General features: G+C 36.5%; 1 protein-coding gene across 1 annotated transcript in view; it reads left to right on the top strand.

Moving 5' to 3' along the window:
• Positions 1–11,410: 11,410 nt before the first annotated feature.
• The window catches only part of LOC105817554 (ATP synthase subunit gamma, mitochondrial), an 821-nt gene continuing 460 nt past the window's right edge, over positions 11,411–11,771 (top strand). The window contains exon 1 of the mRNA XM_012653266.1: positions 11,411–11,771. Within this exon, the coding sequence (XP_012508720.1) occupies positions 11,414–11,771 (358 nt within the window). The 5' untranslated portion in view covers positions 11,411–11,413.

The raw sequence follows: 11,771 nt of genomic DNA, 5'->3' as shown, positions 1-11,771 counted from the left end.
AACCACAAGATACACATTTTCCCAAGTGAACATGGAATATGCTCCAAAATAGAACACACTTTAGGCCACAAAACAAGTCTTAATAAATTTAAAAAGAGTGAAATCATGTAAAATATCTGTTCTATTCATAATTAAATGAAACTGGAAATCATTATGCAGAATAAAATCTGGAAAACCCACAAGTATATGGATTTAAACAGCACTCTCTTAAACAATCAATGGATCGATGAAGAAGAAATAATAATGGAAATTAGGAAATATCTTGAGACAAGAGAAAATGAAAACACAACATACCAAAACTTATGGGATGCAGTAAAAGCAGTGCAAAGACAGAGCTTTGTAGCTGTAAATGCTTACATTAAAAAAGAAGAAAGAGTCTCAAATCAAAAGCCTAACTTTGTAACTTAAGGAACTAGAAAAAGAACAAACTAAACTCAAACACAGTAGAAGTGAGCAAATAATAAATTTTAGAGAAAAGAAAAGTAAAATAAATAAAAAAGAATAGAAAAACAATAGAAAAAATCAACAAAATTTAGTTTTTTGAAAGATCAACAAAATTGACAAATATTTAGCCAGATTGACTAAAGAAAGAGCACTCAACTGAAATCAGAAATGAAGAAGTGTACATTACTATTGACTTTATAGAACCAAAAAGGATTATAAGAGAGAACTATGAATATTTGTACACCCACAAATTCAATAACCTATGTAAAATTGAAAAATTCCTAGAAACACACAACCCACCAAGACTGAATTGTAAATAAATAGAAAATCTGAAAAGGCTTATAACTAAAACTCAAAAATGGAAAGTCTAGGACCAGTTGGCTTCACTGGTGAATTCTACCAAACATCTGAAGAAGAATTAACACAAATTCTCCTCAAACTTCTCCCCAAAATGGGAGAAGGAATGCTTTTAAACTCATTCTATGAGGCCAGAATTACCATAATATTGAAGCCAGACAATGATACTACAAGAAAAGAAAGCCACAGAACAATATCCATAATGAATATTGATGGAAGAATTTGCAACTAAATTCTATCAAATATTATTCAACAGCACATTAAAAGGACCAAGTGGGATTTACTCCTGGGGTGAAAGGATTGGTCAACATACACAAATCAATAAATGTGATACACTTCATTAATAGAATGAAGGATAAAAAGTGCATGATTATCTCAATACATACATAAAAAGCATTTGAGAAAGTTCACCCTTTCAGGATAAAAAACCCTTAATGAACTAGGAATAGAAGGAAGTTACCTCAACATAATAAAGTCCATAATAAAAATCCCACAGCTAACACTATACTTAATGGAAAAGACTGTAAGCTTTTCCTCTAAGATCAGAAACAAGACAAAGATGACCCCATTCACCACTTCTATTCTATATAATACTGGACATTCTAGCCAAGGCAATAAGGTGGAAAAAAAGGCATTCAAATAGTAAAAGAAGAAGTGATATTATCTCTGTTCACAGATGACATGATTCTTCTATATAGAGCTCCTAGAAGATTCTGCAAAAAAACAGAACTAGTAAATAAATTTAGTAAATTTCTGGGATATAAAATCAACATATAAAAATCAGTTGAATTTATATACACTAACAATGAACTATCTGGACAGGAAATTGAGAGAACAATTCCATTTACAATAGCATCAAAAATAATAAAATACTGAAGAGTAAAGTTAACCAAGGAGGTAAAAGAGTTATACACCGAAAACCATAAAATATTGCTGAAAGAAATTAAAGACATTAATAAATGGTAACATATCCTGTGTTCATGGATTGGAAGACTTAATCTTGTTAAAATGTCAATATTCCCTAAAGGAATCTACTGATTTAATGCAATTCCTATCAGAATCTCAATGATATTTTTTTCAGGAATAGAAAAATCTATCCTAAAATTCTTATGGAATCTTAAGGGGCCTGAGGTATCCAAAACAAGCAAAACAAAGTTGGAGGTCTCACAATTCCTGATTTCAAAACTTACTATAAAACTATAGTAATCAAAAAAATGTGGTACTGGAACAAAGGGTAGGCATATAGACCAATGGAATAGAATAGAGGGTTCAGAAATAAACCCTTCCTATATAGTCAAGTGATTTTTGACAGAGTGCCAAGGATTGTCTGTGCAACAAATGGTGCTGGGAAAATTGGATATCCAAAAGAGCGGAGAAAGAGTGAAGTAGGACCCTTACCTTATACCATTTCTCCAGAGAAACAGAACCAGTAGAAAAAAATATATATAAAGGTATTGACTCACATGATATGTGATTATGGAGGCTGAGAAGTCCCATGATCTGGAGACACAGGAAAGCCCATGGTATAGTTCAAAGACTTGAGAGCCAGAGAGTTGATAGTATAGATTCCAGTCCAAGTCTGAAAGCCTGAGACCCAAGAGCACTGAGGGCAGGAGAAGGCGTATATCTCAGCTCAAGTCATCAGAGAAAGAGTGAATTTAACCCTCTTCCATCTTTTTTCCTATTCAAACCCTTAACAGATGGAAGGATGCCCAACTATATTGAAGGGGGTCATCTGCTTTATTCATATCACCAATTCAAATGCTAATCTCTTCCTGGAAACACCTTCACAGACACCCAGAAATAATGTTGAACCAAACAGCTACACATCTCTTGGCCCATTCAAGTTGACAGGTACAATTAAGCATCACAACCATATATAATAATTAACTCAATATGGATCAAAGACCTAAACATAAGAGGTAAAAGTATAAAACGCTTAGAAGAAAACATAGGGGAAAAGCTTCATGACATTAGATTTGGCAAAGATTTTTTGGATGTGTCACCAAAAGCACAGGCAACAAAAGAAAAAATAGATAAATAGGACCTCATCAAAATAAAAAATTTTAATGTACCATAGGACACTATCAATAGAATAAAAAGACAACTCACAGAATAGGAGAAAATATTTGAAAATAATATACCTTATAATGGATTAATATCCAGAATATATAAAGAACTACAGCTCAACAACAACAAACAATCCTGATTTTTAAAATGGAAAATGGACTCAAATAGACATTTCTCCAGAGCAAATATACAAATGGCCAATAAACACATGCAGATGCTTGGCATCATTAATCATCAGGGAAATACAAATCAAAACCACAATGCATACCACTTCATACTCATCAGGATGTCTATTATTAAAAAAACAGAAAACAAATTTTGGTGAAGATGTGGAGAAAGTGAAACCCTTGTGAATTGCTGGTGGAGATGTATTAATAAAATGGTACAGCCATGGTGGGAAAGGGTACTGTGGTTCCTCAAAAAATTAAACATAGAATTAACATATACTCCAGGAATTGTGTTTCTCGGTATATATATAAAATAATTGAAGCAAGGACTCGAAAAGATATTTGTTCACTCATGTTCATGGCAGTATTATTCACAATAGCCAAAAGGTGAAAACAATGCAAGTGTTCATGTGGAAACAAACTAAATTCTATATGGATGAATGGATAAAGCAAATGTGCTATATCCATATAATAGAATATTATCCATCCTTATAAAGGAAGGAAAGTCTGACACATGCTACGACATGGATGAACCTTGAAGACATCATGCTAAGTGAAATAGCCAGTCACAAATGTACAATTCCACTTATGCGAGGTATCCAGCGTAGTCAAATTAAGAGAGAGAAAGTAGAATAGTGGTTACCAGTAGAATGGTAATTTTCCAGGGCAGGGAGGAATGAGGAATTAGTGCCTAATGGGTATAGAATTTCACTTTGGGAAGATGAAAAAGTTCTGGAAGATGATGGTGATGGTTGCACAACAATATGAATGTACTTAATGCCACTGAACTGTACACTTAAAAATAGTTAAAATGGTAAATTTTATGTTATGTGTATTTTATCAGAATTTGTAAAATTTAAAAACATTGCTGTTGATCTTAAGAGACATTTCTCTAAAATAGATATCTAAATGCCCAATAAGCACATGAAAAGATTCTTAGCATCTTTAGTCATTAGGGAAATATAAAACAAATCCACAGTGAGATACCACTTCACACCTACTAGGATAAAAAAAACATGGACTCTAACAAGTGTTGATGAGGATGTGGGGAAAATGGATCCCTCATACTTTGCAGGTGGGAATGTCAGATGATGCGGCTGCTTTGGAAAAGTCTAGCAGTTTCTTAAAAAGTTAAAAATAAATTTACTGTATGACCCAGCAATTCTATTCCTAGGTATATTCCTAGAAATGAAAATACGTCCACACAAATGCTTGCTCGTGAATGTTCATAGCAATATTATTCATAATAGCCAAAAAGTAGAAACAACCCAAATGTCTACCACCTGATGAATGGATTTAAAAACTGCCGTAGAACCATACAATAGAACATTATTTGGCCATTAAAAAAAATGAAGTACTGGTACATGCTGCAATATTGACAAACCTTGAAAATATCACACTAAGTGAAAGAAACCTAATACAAAGTTTCACAGAGGGTATGATTTCTTTAATGTGAAATGTCCAGAGTAGGCTAATCCATAGAGTGAGAAAATGGATAAGTGATTGTCAGGCATGTGGGCAGGAGGGGTTGGAGATGATGGCTAAAGGGTGTGGGGTTTATTTTTGGGTAATGAAAATATTCTAAAGTAGATTGTTGTTATTGATGCACAACTCTATTATATAATAAAAACCATTGAATTGTACATTTTAAGTGGTTTAATCATATGGCAAATGAATTATATCAATTAAGCTGTTTAGAAAAGCGATGCTCAAGGATGTAAATGAAAATACACTTATAATGAGTAGTTACGAAATCTCAGCACAGAAGTAAAATGTATAAAAATGAATCAAATGACAATTTCACAAGTGAAAAATTTATTATCTGAAATAAAAAAATTCAATGAATGGGCTAATAGAGGACTGGAGATAACAGAAGAAAAAACCAGTAAATGTAAACATAAATTGGTAGAAATTATCTTATCTTAAAACAGAGGGGAAATTTTGAAAAAAAAAAATCGAACAGCACCTTAGGATCCTGTAGGAAAACAGCCATGACTCTAGCATGTGTGTACTTGAGCTCAAGGGGGAGAGGAGAGAATATAGCATAAAAGAAAATTGAAATAATGTCTGAAAACTTCCCATATTGGGTGTAAGACATAAAATGAAAGATTTTACAGTCTCAGTGAACCCAAAATAGGGTTAATATAAAGGTTCATTATGATAAACCTACCAAAAACCAAAAATAAGAAAATTTTAGAAGCAGCTAGAGAAAATAACACATTACATAGAGGGTTAAAATACAAATGACAGGGATCTTCTTATCAGAAAAAAATGAGACCAGAAGAGAGGTGAGCAACATCTTTACATTGCTGGGGGGAGCACTGTCAATTCAGATTTCTATATCTAATGATAACATCCTTCAGGAATGAAAAGAAACTAAGACACTTAAAAAAAAAAGAAAATTAAAATAATTCGTTGCCAGTAGACCTGCAATACAAGAAATGGTAAAGAAAAAGAATTTCAGGCTGGAAAGAAAAAAAAACCAATGGAAACCCAGATTTCACTATAATGTTTGTACCCTCACAATACCCTGGAATAATAATAATAAAAAAAAGAAATGAACAGCAAAAAGGGTAAATATTTGAACAAATATAAAAGACATTTTTTTCTCTTTATTTTAAAATACATATGATTGTTTAATGCAAAAGATACAATTAAGAGGTTTATATCATATGTAAGAGATATACATAGGAGAATTGTTACACAAATGATGGGGAGGGACACAAATAGACCTAATATGGATACAAATATTCCGCGTTTTATGCGAAACAGTACAATAAAAGCTCTAAGCATACTGTGAAAAGTTATGAACACTTACTATTTTACACCCTAGATCAATCACCAAAAAATAACACACAGAAGTATACTTTATTGGCCAATAAATTAAACTAGAATTATAAAATAAATTCACTTAACCCAAAACAAGACAAGAAAGGAGGAACAGACGAACAAAAATATACAGGAAAACCAGAAAACAAGGGTAAATCTAAAATTCAAATGTGATATCACTACACATCTACCAGAAAGCTCAAAATGCAAAAGATAATAATAAATGTGGAAAGGTAAATGAAGGAAGTCGAACTGTAATACACCAATCGTATGATTGTCAATTGATACATACACTTTGGAAAACTGATAGTGTCTAATAAGCTGAATGTATGCATGCCCCATGCCCTATGGCCCAGCAATTCCATTCCTTTTTTTTTTTTAGAGACAGTGTCTTACTCTGTCACACAGCTATGTGCAGTGGTGTCATCATAGCTCACTGTAGCCTCCAACTCCTGGGCTCAAGTGATCCTCCCACCTCAGCTTCCTGAGTAGGTAGAACTATAGATGCATGCCACCATGCCTGTGCCACCATGCCTGGCTAATTTTTAAAAATTTTTTTGTAGAGATGGGATCTCACTATGTTGCCCAGGATGGTCTCAAACTCCTGATCTCAAGTGATCCTCCCACCTCGACCTCCCAAAGCACTGAGATTACAAGCATAAGCCATTGAGCCCAGCCAGCAATCCCACACTTAAGTATAAACCCAAGAGAAATGTCTTTTTATGCTCACCAAATGTATTATACAAGGGCCTGGCGTGGTGGCTCACACCTGTAATCCCAGCACTCTGGGAGGCCTAGGCGGGTGGATCGTTTGAGCTCAGGAGTTCGAGACCAGCCTGAGCAAGAGCAAGACCCCGTCTCTACTAAAAATAAATAGAAAGAAATTAATCGGACAACTAAAAATATATAGAAAAAATTAGCCGGGCATGGTGGCACATGCCTGTAGTCCCAGCTACTTGGGAGGCTGAGGCAGGAGGATCGCTTGAGCCCAGGAGTTTGAGGTTGCTGTGAGCTAGGCTGATGCCATGGCACTCTAGTCTGGACAACAGAGTGAGACTCTGTCTCAAAAAAAAAAAAAAAGTATTATACAAGAATGTTCATTATAGCCCTATTTCTATTAGTCAAAACCTGGAAACAACTCAAATATTGATCTAAAATAGAATGCATAAATTATGTGGTATTCATACAGTGGAATATTATGATGGTTTTGTACTATGTCACCTTCGATTTTTTTGTAATTATATTTCCCAGAAGTCCCTTCCCTATATGGTTAGAGGTTAGAATTGGTCATAAGAGAAAATTGTATAAGAATTGAAATGCAGAAGTGAAATAGCAGCCATTTTTTGACATTCTGAAGATCAGAGCAGGATGCTAGGCACTGTGATGGCTCAGGCACATTGTCACTAACCTACTAGCTCACTTTGTTGCAAAGGGGAAGTGCCTGGGTTGACATGTCCCACAACTCCAGTGAGATGTCCTCCTTCAGCTTCTCTGAGTCTTGGGCTTCATTTAGATGTATGAGTTCTTTTATTTCCACTGGCACTTTTTCACATTGAGTGTAATAGGGAAGAAGACAATCTCAAACTCTCTCATAGAACATAAACTCCTGATGGACTGAAACGAAGCTGAGCCTCTGAATACTTGTGACATAATGAGCCAGATGGATGGGTAGAGCAGGCTGTCTGACTGAGAAACTCAAGGGGGATGTCCACATGACTGGGTCAGAGAAAATGCACAACACAACTCAGAGGTACTGCTTCTCAGTATGGCTTACCCATTCAGAACAGCTGCAAAGTCGGCCAACAGCTTGAGAGCTGCAAGGTTTCAAGGGTGTGGAGGTACTGAAGATGTCTATAAGTTCCATTAAGCCTGCTGAAGGAAGAGACAGAGAAATGAATGGAACAGGCCCTGCCAGCACAGGCCCAGCTTCTAACCCAAAGACAGTCCACATGTGGGGCTATGGCTCGGGGGTTAGAGGGTGGGTGTGGGGGAGGTCTGGCCTCTCCTCCCAGCCCTGCCCTGTTTTCTCCTCCACAATAGGAGGGTACTGGGCTGGAAGAACTCTGAAGTCCCTGCCAGCAGTCATGTTCTATTCTGTGACAAAACAGCTCCAGAGGTTTCAATCAGTGTTATAGGAAAGCATAAGAAATAGTTCTTCATTTATTAAATATCTTCTATATGAATAGTTATATACTAGTAACATTGCTATTCACAGTAATTTTCTTTATTATAATGCATATATGATATCAAATATGGATATTTTAACAATATTTTGATTTGGCTCTTCCTATTGGGCCGCATCTCACTGTCTTCTCTCTCCCATCCTGTACCTCTGGCTTCATGGGGAGTTGCCTACAATCAGTTGACAGAAGAAGAGAAGACTTGGGTCTTGTTTACAAATGGCTCTACGTGATATGCAGGCAGTACATTAAAGTAGTGCTGGGACAACTGCAGCCCCTTTCTGGGACATCCGCGAAGCACAATGTTGAATGGAAATCCTCCTAGTGGGCAGAACCTTGAGCAGTGTACTTGGTTCTTCACTTTGCCTGGAAGGAAAAATGGCCAGATGTGCAATTATATTCCAATTTATGGGCTGTGGCCAATGGTTCGGTTCTCTGGTCAGGGACTTGGAAGGAACATGATTGGAAAATTGGTGATAAAGAAATTTTAGGAAGAGCGATGTGGATAGTCCTCTTTGAATGGGCAAAAAATGTGAAGATATTTGTGTCCCATGTGAATGCTCATCAAAGGGTGACCTTAGTAAAGAAGGATTCAATAATCAGTGGATAGAATGACCAATTCTGTGGATACCTGTCAGCCTCATTCTCCAGCCACCCCTTTCATCATCCAGTGGGCTCATGAACAAAGTGGCCATTGTGGCAGAGATGGAGGTTATGAATGGGCTCAGCAACATGGACTTCCACTCACCAAGGCTGACTTGGCTATGGCCACCACTGAGTGCCCATTCTGCCAGCAGCCAAGACCAACACTGAGCCCTCAATATGGCACCATTTCCTGGGTTGATCAGCCAGGTACCTGATAGTAAGTTGATTACATTGAACTGTTTCCATCATGGAAGGGACACTGTTTTTTTCTTACTTGAATTGACACTTACTCCAAATATGGATTTACCTTCCTTGCATGTAATGCATCTGCCAAAACTACCATCTGTGAAGTTACAGAATTCCTTATCTACTGTGGTGGTATTCCACACAGCATTGCCTCTGATCAAGGAACTCAATTCATACTTAAAGAAGGGTGGCAATAGGCCCATGCTCAAGGAATTCTCGGGCCTTCCCATGTTCCCCACCATCCTGAAGCAGCTGGCCTCATAGATTGGTACAATGGCCTTTTGAAGACTCAGTTACAGTGCTACCTAAGTAGCAATACCTTACAGGGCAGGGGCAAAATTCTCCAGAAGGCTGTATATACTCTGAGTCAGCATCTGATATGTGGTGCTGTTTCTTCCATAGCCAGGATTCATGAGACCAGGACTTAAGGGGTGGAGATTGGAGTTGTACCACTGACTATTACCCCTAGAGACCCACTAACAAAATTTTTACTCCCGGTTCCAACAAGTTTATGTTCTGCTGGCCTAGAGGTCTTGGTTCCAGAGGAAGGAATGCTTCCATCAGGAGACACAACAATGATTCCATTGAACTGGAAGTTAAAATTACCATTCAGTCACTTTGGGCTTCTCATGCCTCTGAAACAACAGGCAAAGAAGAGAATTTTGCTGCTGGATAGGGTTATTGATCCTGACTAGCTAGAGGAAATTGGACTACTACTCCACAATGGAGGTAAGAAAGAGTATGTATGGAATACAGAAGATTCCTTAGGGCATTTTTTAGTAGTTCATGTCCTGTGATTAAGGTCAATGGAAAACTACAACAACCCAATCCAGGAAGTACTGTGAATGGCCCAGACCCTTCAGTAATAATCATGACCAGCTGAGGTGCTTGCTGAAGGCAAAGAGACTATAGAATTGATAGTAGAAGTAGGTAGTTATAAATACCAGTATGAACATGTGGTTACAGAAATGAGGAGTGTAATTGTCATAAGTATTTCCTCTTTATTTTGTTAGGATACCTTTGTGTGTGTGTATCTATATCTATATCTATATGTATGTATATCTTTGTTTTCTTTCCCCTCTTATTCTCTTATCATGTAACTAAAGATGTTCTGATTTTGTGATAGTATTTTGGTATTGTTAATTTTACATCATAGTATTTAAGTCATGGGATATTAAGAAGAGTAAATGTCACTCAAGAATTTTATCTCTTCTTCTAGGGAAGGGGTTAGTGCATTTTTGGTTGAAAGCATTTTAGTTGTATCGTTAATATGTTAGGTAGAATTATTACCTTACCATCTTTATTAAACATGGTTTAAAGAGATGCATATGAGTGCCAAGTTGACAAGGGATGGACTTGTGAATATTAATTTTATTTATCAACTTGGCTACACCATAAGGTGTTCAGATTAAATATTATTTCTGAGTGTGTCTTTGAGGGTGTTTCTGGATGAGACTAACATTTGAATCAGTAGATATAGTAAAGTAGATTACCCTCCCCAATGTGAGTGGGCATCATCCAATTCATTGAGGGCCTGAATAGAACAAAATGGTGGAGGAAGGAGGAATTCACCCTTTTCTTCCTGCCTACCTGCTTGAGCTGGGGCATTGGTCTTCTGCCACTGGACTGGAATCCACATCATCAAATCCCCTGGTCCTCGGACCTTTGGATTTGGACAGGAATTACGTCACCAACATTACTGGGTGTGCTTGTAGATGGAAGATCACGGGACTTCAAAGCCTTCATAATTATATCAGTTAATTCCTCATAATATATCTCCTGAGATACATACACACTTATCTCCTATTGGATCTGTTTCTCTGGAGAATCTTGACTAATAAATAAGTCATATGTATCTAGGAATTTATCCATTTTTTTCTAGGTTATCGATTTTGTTGGCATATAATTGTTCATAGCCTATGCTAGTTTTTATTTCTGTGGCATCAGTTGTAATGTCTCCTTTTTCCTTTCATATTTTATTCATTTGAGTCTTGTTTTTTTCTTAGTCTTCCTAAAGGTTTGTCAATTCTGTTTATCTTTTCAAAAAAACCAACTCTTAGTTCATTGATTTTTTTCTATTCTCTATTTCATTTATTTCAGCTCTAATTTTTATTATTTCCTTTCTTCTGCTTACTTTGGGCTTAATTTGTTCTTCTTTTTCTAGTTCTTGAAGGTGTAATATTAGGTTGTTGATTTGAGATCTTTTCTTCTCTTTTAATGCAGGCATTTATCACTAAAAAGAGGCCATGATAAAAAGGAAGAACTAACAAAGAGTATAAATACATGAATTTAAAAGATGAAAACAATATAGAAAATCAATAAACCCAAAATATGCTTTTCTACACAATCACTAAAATTGATAAACCTTTAGGAAGACTGACATAGAAAAGGAGATACAAATTTGAATATCAGAAATGAAAGAAGAGATATCATTATATACCTCAAGCACATTAAAAAGATAATAAGGTGACCACCATGTTCTCTCAGGCGGGCATCGCGGGGGTCTCGACCTGGGCCTTGCAGCCGCAATGGGTCCAAGTTCGAAATATGGCAACTTTGAAAGATATTACCAGGCGACTAAAGTCCATCAAAAACATCCAGAAAATTACCAAGTCTATGAAAATGGTATCAGCAGCAAAATATGCCCGAGCTGAGAGGGAGCTGAAACCAGCTCGAGTGTACGGAGTAGGATCTTTGGCTCTGTATGAAAAAGCTGATATTAAGGTGCCTGAAGACAAGAAGAAGCACCTCCTTATTGGTGTGTCCTCAGATAGAGGGCTCTGTGGCGCTATCCATTCCTCAGTTGCTAAGCAGATGAAAAGTGAGGTGGCTA

The sequence above is a fragment of the Propithecus coquereli genome, unplaced genomic scaffold, assembly GCF_000956105.1.
Source record: "Propithecus coquereli isolate 6110/MARCELLA unplaced genomic scaffold, Pcoq_1.0 Scaffold42, whole genome shotgun sequence".
Lineage (NCBI taxonomy): Eukaryota > Metazoa > Chordata > Mammalia > Primates > Indriidae > Propithecus > Propithecus coquereli.
This window is presented reverse-complemented; position numbering and strand designations above follow the sequence as displayed.